General features: G+C 55.3%; 1 protein-coding gene across 1 annotated transcript in view; it reads left to right on the forward strand.

Annotated features, from left to right (window-relative positions):
- The first annotated feature begins 9,959 nt into the window (after positions 1–9,959).
- LOC139240443 (upstream stimulatory factor 2-like) overlaps positions 9,960–19,498 on the forward strand; it is a 99,335-nt gene continuing 89,796 nt past the window's right edge. The window contains exons 1-2 of the mRNA XM_070868969.1: positions 9,960–10,128; positions 17,310–17,356. Of these exons, the coding sequence (XP_070725070.1) occupies positions 10,097–10,128; positions 17,310–17,356 (79 nt within the window). The 5' untranslated portion in view covers positions 9,960–10,096. The remainder of the gene's footprint in view (positions 10,129–17,309; positions 17,357–19,498) is intronic.

Raw genomic sequence — 19,498 nt, forward strand, 5'->3', positions numbered from 1 at the left:
CATCGGGAACATTCTTCCTGCATCTAACCTGTCTAAACCCATCAGAATTTTAAACGTTTCCATGAGATCCCCTCTCATTCTTCTGAACTCCAGTGAATACAAGCCCAGTTGATCCAGTCTTTCTTGATATGTCAGTCCCGTCATCCCGGGAATCAGTCTGGTGAACCTTCGCTGCACTCCCTCAATAGCAAGAATGTCCTTCCTCAAGTTAGGTGACCAAAACTGTACACAATACTCCAGGTGTGGCCTCACCAAGGCCCTGTACAACTGTAGTAACACCTCCCTGCCCCTGTACTCAAATCCCCTCGCTATGAAGGCCAACATGCCATTTGCTTTCTTAATCGCCTGCTGTACCTGCATGACCACCTTCAATGACTGATATACCGTGACACCCAGGTTTTGTTGTACCTCCCCTTTTCCTAATCTGTCACCATTTAGATAATAGTCTGTCTCTCTGTTTTTACCACCAAAGTGGATAACCTCACATTTATCCACATTATACTTCATCTGCCATGCATTTGCCCACTCACCTAATCTATCCAAGTCATTCTGCAACCTCCAATAGCATCCTCCTCGCAGCTCACACAGCCACCCAACTTAGTGTCATCCGCAAATTTGGAGATACTACATTTAATCCCCTCGTCTAAATCATTAATGTACAATGTAAACAGCTGGGGCCCCAGCACAGAACCTTGCGGTACCCCACTAGTCACTGCCCATTTATTCCTACTCTTTGCTTCCTGTCTGCCAACCAGTTCTCAATCCATGTCAGCACACTATCCCCAATCCCATGTGCTTTAACTTTGCACATTAATCTCTTGTGTGGGACCTTGTCGAAAGCCTTCTGAAAGTCCAAATACACCACATCAACTGGTTCTCCCTTGTCTACTCTACTGGAAACATCCTCAAAAAATTCCAGAAGATTTGTCAAGCATGATTTCCCTTTCACAAATCCATGCTGACTTGGACCTATCATGTCACCTCTTTCCAATTGCGCTGCTATGACATCGTTAATAATTGATTCCATCATTTTACCCACTACCGATGTCAGGCTGACCGGTCTATAATTCCCTGTTTTCTCTCTCCCTCCTTTTTCAATAAGTGGGGTTACATTGGCTTCCCTCCACTCCATCGGAACTGATCCAGAATCTATGGAATGTCAATCAGATCATCTCTCATTCTTCTAAACTGCAGAGCATATAGGCCCAATCTACTCAATCTCTCATTGAATCAAAGGAACTTACCACACAGAAGGAGGCCATTTCGGCCCATCGTGTCCGCGACGGCCGACAAAGAGCTACCCAGCCTAATCCCACTTTCCCGCTCTCGGTCCGTAGCCCTGTAGGCTACGGCACTTCAAGTGCACATCCAAGTACTTTTTAAACTTACTGCCTCTACCACCCTTTCAGGCAGTGAGTTCCCCCTCAGACCCCCACCACCCTCTGGGTGAAGACATTTCCCCTCAAATCCCCTCTAAACCTCCCCCCAATTACTTTCAATCTGTGCCCCCTGGTTGTTGACCCCTCTGCCAAGGGAAACAGTTCCTTCCTATCCACTCTATCCAGGCCCCTCATCATTTTATACACCCCAATCAGGTCTCCCCTCAGCCTCCTCTGTTCCAATGAAAACAACCCCAGCCTATCCAATCTTTCCTCATAGATAAAATTCTCCAGTCCAGGCAACATCCTCGTAAATCTCCTCTGTACCCTCTTTAGTGTAATCACATCTTTCCTGTAATGCGGTGACCAGAACTGCACGCAGTACTCCAGCTGTGACCCTGGCTACCCCAGGAGTGTGTCAGTATTTACAGGGAGTCCCCGGGGAGTGTGTCAGTATTTACAGGAGGTCCCCGGGAGTGTGTCAGTATTTACAGGGGATCCCGGGTCGTGTGTCAGTATTTACAGGGGGTCCCCGGGAGTGTGTCAGTATTTACAGGGGGACCCCGGGAGTGTGTCAGTATTTACAGGGGGTCCCCGGGGAGTGTGTCAGTATTTACAGGGGGTCCCCGGGGAGTGTGTCAGTATTTACAGGGGGTCCCCGGGAGTGTGTCAGTATTTACAGGGGGTCCCCGGGAGTGTGTCAGTATTTACAGGGGATCCCGGGTCATGTGTCAGTATTTACAGGGGGTCCCCGGGAGTGTGTCAGTATTTACAGGGGGACCCCGGGAGTGTGTCAGTATTTACAGGGGGTCCCCGGGTAATGTGTCAGTATTTACAGGGGGTCCCCGGGGAGTGTGTCAGTATTTACAGGGGGTCCCCGGGAGTGTGTCGGTATTTACAGGGGGTCCCCGGGAGTGTGTCATTATTTACAGGGGGTCCCCGGGGAGTGTGTCGGTATTTACAGGGGGTCCCTGGGGAGTGTGTCAGTATTTACAGGAGGTCCCCGGGAGTGTGTCGGTATTTACAGGGGGTCCCCGGGGAGTGTGTCAGTATTTACAGGGGGTCCCCGGGGAGTGTGTCAGTATTTATAGGAGGTCCCCGGGAGTGTGTCGGTATTTACAGGGGGTCCCCGGGGAGTGTGTCAGTATTTACAGGGGGTCCCTGAAAGTGTGTCAGTATTTACAGGGGTTCCCGGGGAATGTGTCAGTATTTACAGGGGGTCCCCGGGGAGTGTGTCAATATTTACAGGGGGTCCCCGGGGAGTGTGTCAATATTTACAGGGGGTCCCTGGGGAGTGTGTCAGTATTTACAGGGTGTCCCCGGGAGTGTGTCAGTATTTACAGGGGGTCCACGGGGAATGTGTCAGTATTTACAGGGGGTCCACGGGGAGTGTGTCAGTATTTACAGGGGGTCCCCGGGGAGTGAGTCAGTATTTACAGGGGGTCCCAGGGGAATGTGTCAGTATTTACACAGGGTCCCCGGGAATGTGTCAGTATTTACAGGGGGTCCCCGGGGAGTGTGTCAGTATTTACAGGGGGTCCCCGGGGAGTGTGTGTCAGTATTTACAGGGGGTCCCCGGGGAGTGTATCAATATTTACAGGGGGTCCACGGGGAGTGTGTCAGTATTTACAGGGGGTCCCCGGGGAGCGTGTCGGTATTTACAGGGGGTCCCCGGGAGTGTGTCAGTATTTACAGGGGGTCCACGGGGAGTGTGTCAGTATTTACAGGGGGTCCCCGGGGAGTGTGTCAGTATTTACAGGGGGGTCCCCGGGAGTGTGTCAGTATTTACAGGGGGTCCCCGGGGAGTGTGTCAGTATTTACAGGGGGGTCCCCGGGAGTGTGTCAGTATTTACAGGGGGTTCCCCGGGAGTGTGTCAGTATTTACAGGGGGTCCCCGGGGAGTGTGTCAGTATTTACAGGGGGGTCCCCGGGAGTGTGTCCGTATTTACACGGGGTCCCCGGAGTGTGTCAGTATTTACACGGGGTCCCCGGGAGCGTGTCAGTATTTACACGGGGTCCCCGGGGAGTGTGTCAGTATTTATAGGAGGTCCCCGGGAGTGTGTCGGTATTTACAGGGGGTCCCCGGGGAGTGTGTCAGTATTTACAGGGGGTCCCTGGAAGTGTGTCAGTATTTACAGGGGTTCCCGGGGAATGTGTCAGTATTTACAGGGGGTCCCCGGGAGTGTGTCAGTATTTACAGGGGGTCCACGGGGAATGTGTCAGTATTTACAGGGGGTCCACGGGGAGTGTGTCAGTATTTACAGGGGGTCCCCGGGGAGTGAGTCAGTATTTACAGGGGGTCCCAGGGGAATGTGTCAGTATTTACACAGGGTCCCCGGGAATGTGTCAGTATTTACAGGGGGTCCTGGGAGTGTGTCAGTATTTACAGGGGGTCCCCGGGGGGTGTGTCAGTATTTACAGGGGGTCCCGGGAGTGTGTCAGTATTTACAGGGGGTCCCCGGGGAGTGTGTGTCAGTATTTACAGGGGGTCCCCGGGGAGCATGTCGGTATTTACAGGGGGTCCCCGGGAGTGTGTCAGTATTTACAGGGGGTCCCCGGGAGTGTGTCAGTATTTACAGGGGGTCCACGGGGAGTGTGTCAGTATTTACAGGGGGTCCCCGGGGAGTGTGTCAGTATTTACAGGGGGTCCCAGGGAGTGTGTCAGTATTTACAGGAGGTCCCCGGGAGTGTGTCAGTATTTACAGGGGGTCCCTGGGGAGTGTGTCAGTATTTACAGGAGGTCCCCGGGAGTGTGTCAGTATTTACAGGGGGTCCCTGGGGAGTGTGTCAGTATTTACAGGGAGTCCCCGGGAGTGTGTCAGTATTTACAGGGGGTCCCAGGGAGTGTGTCAGTATTTACAGGGGGGTCCCCGGGGAGTGTGTCAGTATTTACAGGGGGGTCCCCGGGAGTGTGTCAGTATTTACAGGGAGTCCCCGGGAGTGTGTCAGTATTTACAGGGGGGTCCCCGGGAGTGTGTCAGTATTTACAGGGGGTCCACGGGGAGTGTGTCAGTATTTACAGGGGTGTCCACGGGGAATGTGTCAGTATTTACAGGGGGTCCGCGGGGAGTGTGTCAGTATTTACAGGGGGTCCCCGGGGAGTGAGTCAGTATTTACAGGGGGTCCCCGGGGAGTGTGTCAGTATTTACAGGGGGGTCCCCGGGAGTGTGTCAGTATTTACAGGGGGTCCACGGGGAGTGTGTCAGTATTTACAGGGGGTCCCCGGGAGTGTGTCAGTATTTACAGGGAGTCCCCGGGAGTGTGTGTCAGTATTTACAGGGGGTCCCCGGGGAGTGTGTCAGTATTTACAGGGGGTCCCCGGGAGTGTGTCAGTATTTACAGGGAGTCCCCGGGAGTGTGTGTCAGTATTTACAGGAGATCCCCGGGGAGTGTGTCAGTATTTACAGGGGTGTCCCCCGGGAGTGTGTCAGTATTTACAGGGGGTCCCCGGGGAGTGTGTGTCAGTATTTACAGGGGGTCCCCGGGGAGTGTGTGTCAGTATTTACAGGGGGGTCCCCGGGGAGTGTGTGTCAGTATTTACAGGGGGTCCCCGGGAGTGTGTGTCAGTATTTACAGGGGGTCCCCGGGGAGTGTGTGTCAGTATTTACAGGGGGGTCCCCGGGAGTGTGTCAGTATTTACAGGGGGTCCCCGGGAGTGTGTGTCAGTATTTACAGGGGGTCCCCGGGGAGTGTGTGTCAGTATTTACAGGGGGGTCCCCGGGAGTGTGTCAGTATTTACACAGTCTCCCCTGGAGCGTGTTTGCCTTTAGTCGGGGTGGGTGGGTGGGGGGGGGGGTCCATTTGACCATAACCATCCAGCTGACCCCCCCCCCTACCCCCTAAACCCTGACCCCCTCCCCCTTTGGCAGCCAGGTTGGCCCTCTTCCAGTATCGCGCGTGCGCAGACACCAATCCCTCCTCTGCCGGGCGTGCCAGCCGGCAACCGAGCCGCCGCTTCCTGCGCGTGCGCGGCGGCCAAACCCCACATTTTCCCCGCCTGCGGCGCCTGCACATCCCCCCTCCCTCGCCCCCAGCGCCCCCCCCCCGCCGGCCGACCCCCGCCGTCGACAGGATCGACCTCCGCCGCTCTGTGGGGGCCGGCTCGCCCAGAAAAGCCTGAAGTGTGGGGGAAAAGGAGTCACTGCGCATGCTCACGGAGCAGAAAGGAGCCCGGGGTGGGGAGTGAGGGTGAGGGAGGATGGCTGCCGCTGCGCCCGCCGGGAGCTGTAGTCCGGCGGCCACTTCCGGCCGCGGGTTAACCGGCGGCGAGGGCCGGCCGCCGCGAACTACAACTTCCGGGTGTGCTGGGCTGGGCTGGCCTCTTTGGTGGGGTGGCGCGCGTGCGCACGCGCAGGGGATGGCGTTTTGCTTCTGTCTTGTGCTTGGTTTTTTTTTTGTGTTTGTGCCGAAAGGCAAGCCCGTTGCAAAAAACAGCGGCGGCCGCCGGACGCAATGCAGCGGGCCGGAGGTTTTGCGCCTTTGCACTTGTGGGCCCGGTGTGGTGTTTTTTTTTTATTATTATGGGTTAAAAAGGGTGCAAACAACAAGGGGGCGCTTTGGAGCTCCCCTGGCTGTGGCTCCTCCTCCTCCTCCCTCCCCCCGGGGGCCGCGTGCAGCAAGTGCCGGGCTCGAGCAGAGGCGGCCGCGTCACCTCCAGCGCCCCGGCCCGGGGAGGAAACCGGATGCACGCCGCCCAGAACGCCAAATTGGACCCTTTTCCCCCCCCCACTTTTTTTTGCACGGCGCAGCGGGCGTTGCATTGCACCCGGGGAACCCGCCGCTTTTTTGCATTGCGCCCCCCCCCCCACACACAGCGCTTGCGCCCTTTCAGCGGATCCCCGGGAACTACAGCGCGCCGGCGCAGGGACATGCACTTGCTGCGCCCTTGCCTCGCCTCGCCTGCTGCTGCAGGTTGTTGCAAAAACCTGGCATTGCAATCCTTGCATTGCATGCACACACACCCCCCCCCACCACCCCCTCCTCTCTCTCCTCCCCACGGAAACCCGGACCCGCATGCACCGCTGCGGAATTTGCAACGCGGGCACGCCCGTTGCAAATTTTGCAAATTGCAGGGGACGGGAGGGGGGGGGTTTGCCGCATGCTCTTCCGCTGCGGAAGCCCTCGCCTTTTCCGCCCGCAACCAGGGGCAGTGGTGGGGGGAGGCCCCGTTTTTTTTTTTCCCCATCCGCATTAACATTCCTGCCTCCTCCCCCTCCCCCTTCCCGCCCGGTTTTTTTTTCCGCCAGAGTGGACGCACAAACCTCACGCTGAGCCACATTTTCAATTTTCAAAAGAAAACTGCATCTGCCGCCCTCTTATTTGCCCGCGGGCGCTCAAACCCGCCCCGCGTCGCCCTGCAAAGCCCCCTCTGGGCGTCCTCCTCGCAGCTCACACCGCCACACCCCAGATTAGTGTCATTATATTCAAAAGGGAGTTCGATGAAGTCCTTACTACTCGGGCGGGGGGAGGGGATCAAGGGGCATGGCGAGAAAGCAGGAATGGGGTACTGAAGTTGCATGTTCAGCCATGAACTCATTGAATGGTGGTGCAGGCTAGAAGGGCTGAATGGCCTGCTCCTGCACCTATTTTCTATGTTTCTATCTGCAAACTTGGGAGATATCACACACTCGTCGAAATCCATTGGATGTATATTGTGTATACATATATATATATATATATATATATATAGCTGGGGTCCCAGCACTGAACCCTGCGGCACTCCCCACCAGTCGCTGCCTGCCCATTTCCAGAAAAGGAGACGTTTATCCCGGCTCTCTGCTTCCTGTCTGCCGACCAGTTACGGGCCGGGCCGGGCCGGGCCCGCACTGTGCGATTATGTGTGTGTGTCTGTGCGCGCACTAGGTCCGCACAGCACAGAGCTGGTCTCCAGTCGTCCTGGTTAACCCTTGCCACCGGACCGAGACCGAGCTCTGTCAAGCCCCCCGTGTGGTGGCTGGTGTGCAACGGTCAATACCCCCACGTTAAAAAAAAATCCACCCACAGGCATCTTCCACCCTTCAACATGTAGTTCGGGATCTGGAATATCAGGTCCTTCACTGAAACACCTGTGAACTCATCCCTTTTTTGGCGTCGAAGCAAGTCATCCTCGCTTCGAGGGACTGCCCAAGATGACGATGAAGAAATCGCAGCGGGAGTCGGCCATTCGGCCCCTCGAACAACCCCAGCTTCTCCAGTCTCTCCACATCACTCATCTCTGGGCCCGTTCTTGCAAATATTTTCTGCGCCCTCTCTAAGGCCTTCACATCCTTCCGACATCAGATCTTTATTGCAAAGGGGATGGAGTATAAAAGCAGGGAAGTCTTGCTACAGCTGTACAGGGTATTGGTGAGGCCACACCTGGAGTACTGCGTGCAGTTTTGGTCTCCATATTTACAAAAGGGTATACTTGCTTTGGAGGCTGTTCAGAGAAGGTTCACTCGGTTGATTCCGGGGATGAGGGGGTTGACTTATGAGGAAAGGTTGAGCAGGTTGGGCCTCTACTCTTTGGAATTCAGAAGAATGAGAGGTGATCTTATCGAAACGTATCAGATTATGAAGGGGCTCGACAAGGTGGATGCAGAGAGGATGTTTCCACTGATGGGGGAGACTAGAACTAGAGGGCACATAGACAATAGGTGCAGGAGCAGGCCATTCGGCCCTTCGAGTCTGCACCACCATTCAATATGATCATGGCTGATCATGTAACTTCAGTACCCCGTTCCTGCTTTCTCTCCATACCCCTTGATCCCTTTAGCCGTAAGGGCCACATCTAACTCCCTTTTGAATATATCTAACGAACTGGCCTCAACAACTTTCTGCGGTAGAGAATTCCACAGGTTCACAATTCTCTGAATGAAGAAGTTTCTCCTCATCTCGGTCCTAAATGGCTTACCCCTTATCCTTAGTCTGTGTCCCCTGGTTCTGGACTTCCCCAAATGTCGGGAACATTCTTCCTGCATCAAACCTGTCCAATCCCGTCAGAATTTTAAACGTTTCGATGAGATCCCCTCTCATTGTTCTACATTCCAGTGAATATAAGCCTAGTCGATCCAGTCTTTCTTCATATGTCAGTCCTGCCATCCCGGGAATCAGTCTGGTGAACCTTCGCTGCGCTCCCTCAATAGCAAGAATGTCCTTCCTCAGACTAGGAGACCAAAACTGTACACAATATTCCAGGTGAGGCCTCACTAAGGCCCTGTACAACTGCAGTAAGATCTCCCTGCTCCTATACTCAAATCCACTAGATATGAAGGCCAACATGCCATTTGCCTTCTTCACCGCCTGCTGTACCTGCATGGCCAACTTTCAATGACTGATGTACCATGACACCCAGGTCTTGTTGCATCTCCCCTTTTCCTAATCTGTCACCATTCAGATAATATTCTGCCTTCCTGTTTTTGCCCCCAAAGTTGATAACCTCACATTTATCCACATTATACTGCATCTGCCATGTATTTGCCCACTCACTTAACCTGTCCAAGTCACCCTGCAGCCTCTTAGCGTCCCCCTCACAGCTCACACCGCCACCCAGCTTAGTGTCATCTGCAAACTTGGAGATATTACACTCAATTCCTTCGTCATTGCTGCATTGAGAGAGAATGTTCAGTCCCACAGTGAGCAATGTTATACTGAGCTTGTGTTCAGTCTTGCAGTGTGCAATGCTATACTGACCGTATGCAATGTTATACTGACCCTGTGCAATGCTGTACTGAGAGAGCTCAGTGCTGCAGTGTGCAATGTTGCATTGAGCTCAGTCCTGCAGCCCTGTGCAATGTTATACTGAGCCTGTGTAATGCTGTACTGAGAGAGCTCAGTGTTACACTGAGCCTGTGCAATGCTGTACTGAGAGAGCTCAGTGTTACACTGACCCTGTGTAATGCTGTACTGAGAGAGCTCAGTGTTACACTGAGCCTGCGCAATGTTGTATTGAGCTCAGTCCTGCAGTGTGCAGTGTTACACTGAGCCTGTGCAGTGTTACACTGAGCCTGTGCAATGCTGTACTGAGAGAGCTCAGTGTTACACTGAGCCTGTGTAATGCTGTATTGAGAGAGCTCAGTGTTACACTGAGCCTGTGCAATGCTGTATTGAGCTCAGTGTGCAGTGTTACACTGAGCCTGTGCAGTGTTACACTGAACCTGTGCAATGCTGTACTGAGAGAGCTCAGTGTTACACTGAGCCTGTGCAATGCTGTATTGAGCTCAGTGTGCAGTGTTACACTGAGCCTGTGCAGTGTTATACTGAGCCTGTGCAATGCTGTACTGAGAGAGCTCAGTGTTACACTGACCCTGTGCAATGCTGTACTGAGAGAGCTCAGTGTTACACTGACCCTGTGTAATGCTGTACTGAGAGAGCTCAGTGTTATACTGAGCCTGTGCAATGCTGTACTGAGAGAGCTCAGTGTTACACTGACCCTGTGCAATGCTGTATTGAGAGAGCTCAGTGTTACACTGAGCCTGTGCAATGTTACACTGAGAGAGCTCAGTCCTGCAGGGCTGAGGATCCACTCCTGGTGTTGCTGCAGCCTACACTGACTGGCGGAGGGCTGCAGCCTGCTCACTCAGCCTGTGCATGTGTGTGTGTCTGGGCTGGGGGGAAGGAGACAGACTCGTCCCTGGCTCTTCTCACGTGTCCATTTTGGGATCTCACATGACCCTGTTGTTTGGCCCCGTGATCAAATCTACTTCGAAATTCGAAATTGTGCAGCTTCGGGCGGCCACATGGATATATTAGATCAAGCTCTGGACACCAGGTAGGTGCAGGGCAGCCTGGCAGAGCGAAAGACTTAGAAGGGACCCTCCCTGGCCACCAGGAAAACAAGATTGCAACAGGGCAAGACAGATGCACGATTGCAACTTTGCAAAAAAACAAGTGCAAGCTTTGCAATAAGAGCCACTGAGAAAGGGGCAAATTCTGTAAAAGAGCCAGGCATCGCTTGAAGCTACATTTTTTAATTCTTTGCCAATGCAAATTCACTTTTTTTCTTTTTGCATTCGCTTCATTGCAGAAAGGGGAAAAAAAGAGAGGGGGTGGAGGGTTTGTGTCAGTGTGAGTGTGTGTGTGTTTTGGGGCAAATAAGGATTTTTAGCTTTGTATTCAAATTAATGCATGCAATTTTGTTTTTAAGGGGGGGGGCAGGAACTAGGGGGGGGGGGGAGTGAAAGGTTTTTTAAAATAACTTTGCTGTTGGGGATCGAAGCGATTTCCCCCCTGCTTGTCGTTTCAAAAGCGTGCCTCTAAAACAGTCTTTTTTAGCTTTTGCGAAGAAACTTCCAAATGCTGTCTGAGTCTCTGAATCTCTTGCCAAAGGACTCAATAAACACTGCACCCTCTTTTAAAGAGGGACTTGCATTTATATAGAGCCGTACACGAGCGCCGGGCGTCTCCAAGGGCTTGGCGGCCAATCACGTACTTTCTTGAGTGTGGCCGCTGTTGTATTGTGGGAAACGCGGTGGCCAATTTGCGCACAGCAAGCTCCCACACGCGGCGATGTGATCACGACCCAGGTCATGACGTCTGTTTTTGATGTTGGTTGAGGGATAAATATTGCCCCCCCCCCCCCAGCTGTTCTTCTCCCAAATAGTGCCCGTGGGATCTTTTACGCCTGCCTGCGAGGGCAGACGGGGCCTCGGGTTTAACGTCTCGTCCGAAAGATGGCACCTCTGACAGTGCAGCGCTCCCTCAGTACTGCCCCTCCGACAGTGCGGCTCTCCCTCAGTACTGTCCCTCCTACAGTGCGGCGCTCCCTCAGTACTGCCCCTCCTACAGTGCGGCGCTCCCTCAGTACTGCCCCTCCGACAGTGCGTCGCTCCCTCAGTACTGCCCCTCCTACAGTGCGGCGCTCCCTCAGTACTGCCCCTCCGACAGCGCAGTACGGCGCTCCCTCAGTACGGCGCTCCCTCAGTACTGCCCCTCCGACAGTGCATCGCTCCCTCAGTGCGGCGCTCCCTCAGTACTGCCCCTCCGACAGTGCGTCGCTCCCTCAGTGCTGCCCCTCCGACAGTGCGTCGCTCCCTCAGTACTGCCCCTCCGACAGTGCGTCGCTCCCTCAGTACTGCCCCTCCGACAGTGCGTCGCTCCCTCAGTACTGCCCCTCCGACAGTGCGTCGCTCCCTCAGTACTGCCCCTCCGACAGCGCAGTACGGCGCTCCCTCAGTACTGCCCCTCCGACAGTGCGGCGCTCCCTCAGTACTGCCCCTCCGACAGTGCGGCGCTCCCTCAGTACTGCCCCTCCGACAGCGCAGTACAGCGCTCCCTCAGCATTGCCCTGGGAGTGTCAGCCGAGATTTATGTGCTCAAGTCTCTGGAGTGGGGCTTGAACCCACAACCTTCTGTCTCCGAGGCGAGCGTGCTGCTCACTGAGCCACGGCTGACATTCAGAGGGTCGACCTCCCTTGTGAGTACAGCTTCTGAATTATCGGAGCCACGAATCCAAGCGAACTATCTTTTTTTTGACCATTCCATTTCCATGCTGTGATGAATGTTACTCTTAAAGTTCCCGGTTAACCCGAGACTGAGGACACAGGGACAATTTTCAGTCAGAATTATGACGAACCTGTTTTCTTTCCCCTCTAACCCTGTCCCATTAAGTGCACAATCTCTAAAGGAGAGAGAGAGAGAGGTGAACTGCTTGATCTATATTATCGACTTGGAAGAAGGGACTGAGTGTAACGTAGCCAAGTTTGCTGACAATACAAAGATGGGAGGAAAAGCAATGTGTGAGGAGGACACAAAAAATCTGCAAAAGGACACAGACAGGCTCAGCGAGTGGGCAAAAATTTGTCAGATGGAGTATAATGTGGGAAAGTGTGAGGTCATGCACTTTAGCAGAAAAATCAAAGAGCAAGTTATTATTTAAGTGGAGAAAGATTGCAAAGTGCTGCAGTACAGCGGGACCTGGGGGTACTTGTGCATGAAACACAAAAGGATAGTATGCAGGTACAGCAAGTGATCAGGATGGCCAATGGTATCTTGGCCTTTATTGCAAAGGGGATGGAGTATAAAAGCAGGGAAGTCTTGCTCCAGTTATACAGGGTATTGGTGAGGCCACACCTGGAGTACTGCGTGCAGTTTTGGTCTCCGTATTTACGAAAGGATATACTTGCTTTGGAGGCAGTTCAGAGAAGGTTCACTCGGTTGATTCCAGGGATGAGGGGGTTGACTTATGAGGAAAGGTTGAGTAGGTTGGGCCTCTACTCATTGGAGTTCAGAAGAATGAGAGGTGATCTTATCGAAACGTATCAGATTATGAGGGGGGCTCGACAAGGTGGATGCAGAGAGGATGTTTCCACTGATGGGGGAGACTAGAACTAGGGGGCATGGTCTTAGAATAAGGGGCCGCCCATTTAAAACTGAGATGAGGAGGAATTTCTTCTCTCAGAGGGTTGTAAATCTGTGGAATTCTCTGCCCCAGAGAGCTGTGGAGGCTGGGGCATTGAATATATTTAAGGCGGAGATAGACAGATTTTTGAGCGATAAGGGAGTGAAGGGTTATGGGGAGCGGGCGGGGAAGTGGAGCTGAGTCCATGATCAGATCAGCCGTGATCGTATTAAATGGCGGAGCAGGCTCGAGGGGCCGAATGGCCGACTCCTCCTGTTTCTTGTGTTCTTATGAGCAATGTGTTTGAGGTATTTAGAAGACTCAATCGGGGAGATGGAGAGAGAAACTGTTCCCTCGGGTGGGGGCTGTCCAGAACAAGGGGGGCGTCAACTTAATATTCGAGCCAGGCCGTTCAGGGGACGATGTCAGGGAGCACTCCTTCACACAAAGGGCAGCGGGAATCTGGAACTCTTTCCCCAAAAAGCTGTGGATTCATAGGAGCTTCCGTGACTGAGGTGTATAGATTTGTGTCGGGTCAGGGTATTGAGGGTTACGGAGCGAAGGCGGGTAGATGGGGTTAAGATACAGATCAGCCGCGATCTGATAGAACGGCGGAACAGCTGGAGGGACTGAATGGGCCTCCTCCTGTTCCTGTGTAACAGGCTCGAGGGACTGAATGGGCCTGCTCCTGTTCCTGTGTAACAGGCTCGAGGGGCTGAATGGGCCTCCTCCTGTTCCCTGTGTAACAGGCTCGAGGGGCTGAATGGGCCTCCTCCTGTTCCTGTGTAACGGGCTCGAGGGGCTGAATGGGCCTCCTCCTGTTCCTGTGTAACGGGCTCGAGGGGCTGAATGGGCCTCCTCCTGTTCCTGTGTAACAGGCTCGAGGGGCTGAATGGGCCCCCTCCTGTTCCTGTGCAACAGGCTCGAGGGGCTGAATGGGCCTCCTCCTGTTCCTGTGTAACGGGCTCGAGGGGCTGAATGGGCCTCCTCCTGTTCCTATGAGCCTAACTGCTTCTACTATTTACAGGTCTATCATCCTTTGTATGGAAGCTTAGAGTTTTGAGAGGGGGCCGTGATGGGCAGTGCTAGATTCTGCCTCAGTACCACTCCCTATATTGGGAGCGGGAAGGGAGGTTATGTGGATGTGGGTCTGGATATGCTTGTGCCATCCAATTAGAAAGAAGGAACGTCTCAAAGCGCTTCACAGCCAATGAAGTACTTTTGGAGTGTGGTCACTGTTGTATTGTGGGAAATGCAGCTCCAATTTGCGCACAGCAAGCTCCCACACACAGCGATGTGATAATGACCCGGATCATCTGTTTTAGTGATGTTGGTTGAGGGATAAATGTTGGCCCCAGGACACCGGGGAGAACTCCCCCTGCTCTTCTTCCAAATAGTGGGCGTGGGATCTTTTACATCCACCCGAGAGGGCAGACGGGGCCTCGGTTTAATGTCTCATACGAAAGACCGCTCCTCCCACAGTGCGGCGCTCCCTCAATACTGTCCCTCCGACAGTGCGGCACTCCCTCAGTACAGCCCCTCCGACAGCGCAGTGCGGCGCTCCCTCAGTACCGCCCCTCCGACAGTACGGCGCTCCCTCAGTACTGCCCCTCCGACAGTGCGGCGCTCCCTCAGTACCGCCCCTCCGACAGTGCGGCGCTCCCTCAGTACTGTCCCTCCGACAGTGCGGCACTCCCTCAGTACAGCCCCTCCGACAGTGCGGCGCTCCCTCAGTACTGCCCCTCCGACAGTGCGGCGCTCCCTCAGTACTGTCCCTCCGACAGTGCGGCACTCCCTCAGTACAGCCCCTCCGACAGCGCAGTGCGGCGCTCCCTCAGTACCGCCCCTCCGACAGTGCGGCGCTCCCTCAGTACCGCCCCTCCGACAGTGCGGCGCTCCCTCAGTACCGCCCCTCCGACAGTGCGGCGCTCCCTCAGTACCGCCCCTCCGACAGTGCGGCGCTCCCTCAGTACCGCCCCTCCGACAGTGCGGCGCTCCCTCAGTACCGCCCCTCCGACAGTGCGGCGCTCCCTCAGTACCGCCCCTCCGACAGTGCGGCGCTCCCTCAGTACCGCCCCTCCGACAGTGCGGCGCTCCCTCAGTACCGCCCCTCCAACAGTGCGGCACTCCCTCAGTACTGCCCCTTCCACAGTGCGGCGCTCCCTCAGCACTGCCCCTCCAACAGCGCAGTGTGGCGCTCCCTCGGTACTGACACCGGGGGAGTGTCGGGCCTGGGATTAGGGAGCTCAAGTCTCTGGAGTGGGGGCTTGAACCCACGACCTTCTGACCCCAAGGTGAGAGTGCCCCATCAGCCATGTTGGGGTAAAAAGCCGGCTTGAATTTGTGATTGGGTGCGTGCAGATGGGATCGGACTTAACTGCGATGCAGTCCTTGCCCGAATAGCCCGAATAGTTGTGCGGGGGGTGGGGTGGGAGGTGAGGCTGACCAAGAGTGGGGGCGAGGTGACCCTATCTCAGCAACTTGAGGAGGGGAGGGGGAGTGGGGTTGGGAGCGTAATTGGGGGAGTATGAGGGGTGAGATTTTCTCCAAACCTTTCCTCAGTTATTGGAACATTCCTTCTCGTTACTCGCGCTGCTCCGTGAGATTGAAAATGGCGACTTATTTTGGCGTCTGTATCTTTAAACACAGCTCGAAGCCCAAGAGGTTGTTTTACCCCCCCAGGCTGGGGAGTGTAGAACCAGAGACATTCTTGCTATTGAGGGAGTGCAGCGAAGGTTCACCAGACTGATTCCCGGGATGGCAGGACTGACATATGAAGAAAGACTGGATCGACTGGGCTTATATTCACTGGAATTTAGAAGAATGAGAGGGGATCTCATAGAAACATATAAAATTCTGACGGGACTGGACAGGTTAGATGCAGGAAGAATGTTCCCGATGTTGGGGAAGTCCAGAACCAGGGGTCACAGCCTAAGGATAAGGGGTAAGCCATTTAGGAACCGAGATGAGGAGAAACTTCTTCACTCAGAGAATTGCGAACCTGTGGAATTCTCTCCCGCAGAGAGTTGTTGAGGCCAATTCGTTAGATATATTCAAAGGGGAGTTAGATGTGGCCCTTACGGCTAAAGGGATCAAGGGGTATGGAGAGAAAGCAGGAATGGGGTACTGAGGGAATGATCAGCCATGATCTCATTGATTGGAGGTGCAGGCTCGAAGGGCCGAATGGCCTGCTCCTGCTCCTAATTCTCCTCACTCCCGAGTTCCGAAACCCCGGTAAGTTTGTGAACATTCCCGGGACGTGGGCCTCACTGGCAAGTCCGGCGTCCCTTGCCCATCGCCAATCGCCGCTCGAAAAGCTGGTGGCAGGCCGCCATCTTGAACCGCTGCGCAGCGCGTTTGATACGGACACAAGCCGCCCGTTCAGCGGGGCGGTTAGGAGTCGGCCGTCTCGGTGTGCGGGGACGGGAGTCACGACGAGGCCCAGCCCCGGGTAAGGGCGGCAGGCTTCCTTTCCGGAAAAGGAAAACTAAAAGACACACCTGCATTTCTATAGCGCCTTTCACGACCACCGGGACCTCCCAAAGCGCCTCACGGCCAATGAAGTACTTTTTTTTTTGGAGTGCGCTCACTGTTGCATTGTGGGAAACGCGGCAACAAATTTGCGCACAGCAAGCTCCCACACACAGCGATGTGATAATGACCCGGATCACATCTGTTTTGGTGATGGTGGTCGAGGGATAAATATTGGCCCCAGGACACCGGGGAGAACTCCCCCTGCTCTTCTTCCAAATAGTGGCCCCGGGATCTTTTACATCCACCCGAGAGGGCAGACGGGGCCCTCCGACAGTGCGGCGCTCCCTCAGTACTGCCCCTCCGACAGTGCGGCGCTCCCTCAGTACTGCCCCTCCGACAGTGCGGCGCTCCCTCAGTACTGCCCCTCCGACAGTGCGGCACTCCCTCAGTACCGCCCCTCCGACAGTGCGGTGCTCCCTCAGTACCGCCCCTCCGACAGTGCGGTGCTCCCTCAGTACTGCCCCTCCGACAGTGCGGTGCTCCCTCAGTACTGCCCCTCCGACAGTGCGGCACTCCCTCAGTACCGCCCCTCCGACAGTGCGGCGCTCCCTCAGTACTGCCCCTCCGACAGTGCGGCGCTCCCTCAGTACTGCCCCTCCGACAGTGCAGCACTCCCTCAGTACTGCCCCTCCGACAGTGCGGCACTCCCTCAGTACTGCCCCTCTGACAGTGCGGCGCTCCCTCAGTACCGCCCCTCCGACAGTGCAGTGCTCCCTCAGTACTGCCCCTCCGACAGTGCGGCGCTCCCTCAGTACCGCCCCTCCGACAGTGCGGCGCTCCCTCAGTACCGCCCCTCCGACAGTGCGGCACTCCCTCAGTACCGCCCCTCCGACAGTGCGGCGCTCCCTCAGTACTGCCCCTCCGACAGTGCAGCACTCCCTCAGTACCGCCCCTCCGACAGTGCGGCGCTCCCTCAGCACTGGAACCGGGGGACTGTCGGGCCTGGGATTATGGGGCCCGGGTGTGTGGATTGGGGGCTTGAACCCCTGACCTTCTGACTCGGCGAGCGAGAGAGCGCTAACGAGAGACATTCGCGGGCACAAGATTCCAGTCTCACCTCTACGTTCCTTTTCTTTCAGCCACGAGAAAGGTCAGGAGACAGAAGAAAGTGTACAGCTTCAGGAAGGTGTGTATCCGCGCCAACGTAATCCAAAATGGCCGCCTGACCCCGCTAGCAAATCGGCCAATCACTGAGCCGTTCTCGTCAATCTTTTCGCCCCCCCCCCCTCGACAAGGCCTTCACATCCTTCATAAAGTGTGGTGCCCAGAATTGGACACCACGCTCCAGTTGTGGCCGCTCCAGTGTTTTGTAAAGTTCCATCATAATTTCCACACTTTTTTTACTCTGTGCCACTACTTATGAAGTCCGGGATCCCCCTGAGCTTTTTTAACCGTTTTCCCAACCTGCCCTGCCAACTTCAACGGTTTGTCCACACATAACCCCCAGGTCTCCCTGTTCATGCACCCCCTTTAGGGGCCTACAGGGCTGTAGTGATAACCGCCCTCCTGTGTGGCTCAGAGACATGGACCGTGTACAGTGGACACCTCAAGTCGCTGGAGAAATACCACCAACGCTGTCTTCGCAAGTTCCCGCAAATCCCCCGGGAGGACAGACGCACCAACGTTAGCGTCCTCGACCAGGCCCAACATCCCCAGCATCGAAGCACTGACCACACACTCGACCAGCTCCGCTGGGCAGGGCCACATTGTCGGCATGGCCCCCAGACACGAGACTCCCCCAAAGCGAGCGCTCTACTCGGAACTCCTTCACGGCAAGCGAGCCCCAGGTGGGCAGAGGAAACGTTACAAGGGACACCCTCAAAGCCTCCCTGATAAAGTGCAACATCCCCACCGACACCTGGGGGTCCCCGGCCCAAAGACCAGTCCGCCCTAAGTGGAGGGAGTGCATCCGGGAGGGCGCTGAGCACCTCGAGTCTCGTCGCCGAGAGCGTGCAGAAACCAAGCGCAGGCAGCGGAAGGAGCGTGCGGCAAACCTGTCCCACCCTCCCCTTCCCTCAACGTCTATCTGTCCCACCCGTGACAGGGACTGTGGTTCTCATATTGGACTATTCAGCCACCGAAGGATTCATGTTAAGAGTGGAAGCAAGCCTTCCTCGAATCCGAGGGACTGCCAATGATTAGGATCATGCCCTCTCATTCGTTCTACCAAAATCTATCACGTCACATTTTTCCGTGTTAAACTTCACTTGCTACCTGCCTGCCCATCTCACCAGCCTGTCTCTGTGGTCTCCTGTATTCCTGTAGTCTACAAAATGTGGGGCACAAAAGCAAGGAAGACTTGCATTTATATAGCGCCTTTCACGACCACCGGACGTCTCAAAGCGCTTTACAGCCAATGAAGTACTTTTTGGAGTGTGGTCGCTGTTGTGGGTAGATGGAGTGTTAGGTCACAGATTTCATTGAACAGGTTCGAGGGGCTGAATGGGCCTCCTCCTGTTCCTGTGTAACAGGCTCGAGGGGCTGAATGGGCCTCCTCCTGTTCCTGTGTAACAGGCTCGAGGGGCTGAATGGGCCTCCTCCTGTTCCTGTGTAACAGGCTCGAGGGGCCGATAGGCCTCCTCCTGTTCCTGTGTAACAGGCTCGAGGGGCTGAATGGGCCTCCTCCTGTTCCTGTGTAACAGGCTCGAGGGGCTGAATGGGCCTCCTCCTGTTCCTGTGTAACAGGCTCGAGGGGCTGAATGGGCCTCCTCCTATTCCAGTGTAACAGGCTCGAAGGGCTGAATGGGCCTCCTCCTGTTCACGTGTAACAGGCTCGAGGGGCTGAATGGGCCTCCTCCTATTCCAGTGTAACAGGCTCGAAGGGCTGAATGGGTCTAACTCCTGTTCCAATGGTAACAGGCCCGAGGGGCTGAATGGGCCTCCTCCTGTTCCTGTGTAACAGGCCCGAGGGGCTGAATGGGCCTCCTCCTGTTCCTGTGTAACAGGCCCGAGGGGCTGAATGGGCCTCCTCCTGTTCCTGTGTAACAGGCTCGAGGGGCTGAATGGGCCTCCTCCTGTTCCTGTGTAACAGGCTCGAGGGGCTGAATGGGCCTCCTCCTGTTCCTGTGTAACAGGCTCGAGGGGCTGAATGGGCCTCCTCCTGTTCCTGTGTAACAGGCTCGAGGGGCTGAATGGGCCTCCTCCTGTTCCCTGTGTAACAGGCTCGAGTGGCTGAATGGGCCTGCTCCTGTTCCTGTGTAACAGGCTCGAGGGGCTGAATGGGCCTCCACCTGTTTATAATGCGCCCTGCGCAGTCCGGCCTGTTGGC

This window comes from Pristiophorus japonicus, chromosome 31 (genome assembly GCF_044704955.1).
Source record: "Pristiophorus japonicus isolate sPriJap1 chromosome 31, sPriJap1.hap1, whole genome shotgun sequence".
Lineage (NCBI taxonomy): Eukaryota > Metazoa > Chordata > Chondrichthyes > Pristiophoridae > Pristiophorus > Pristiophorus japonicus.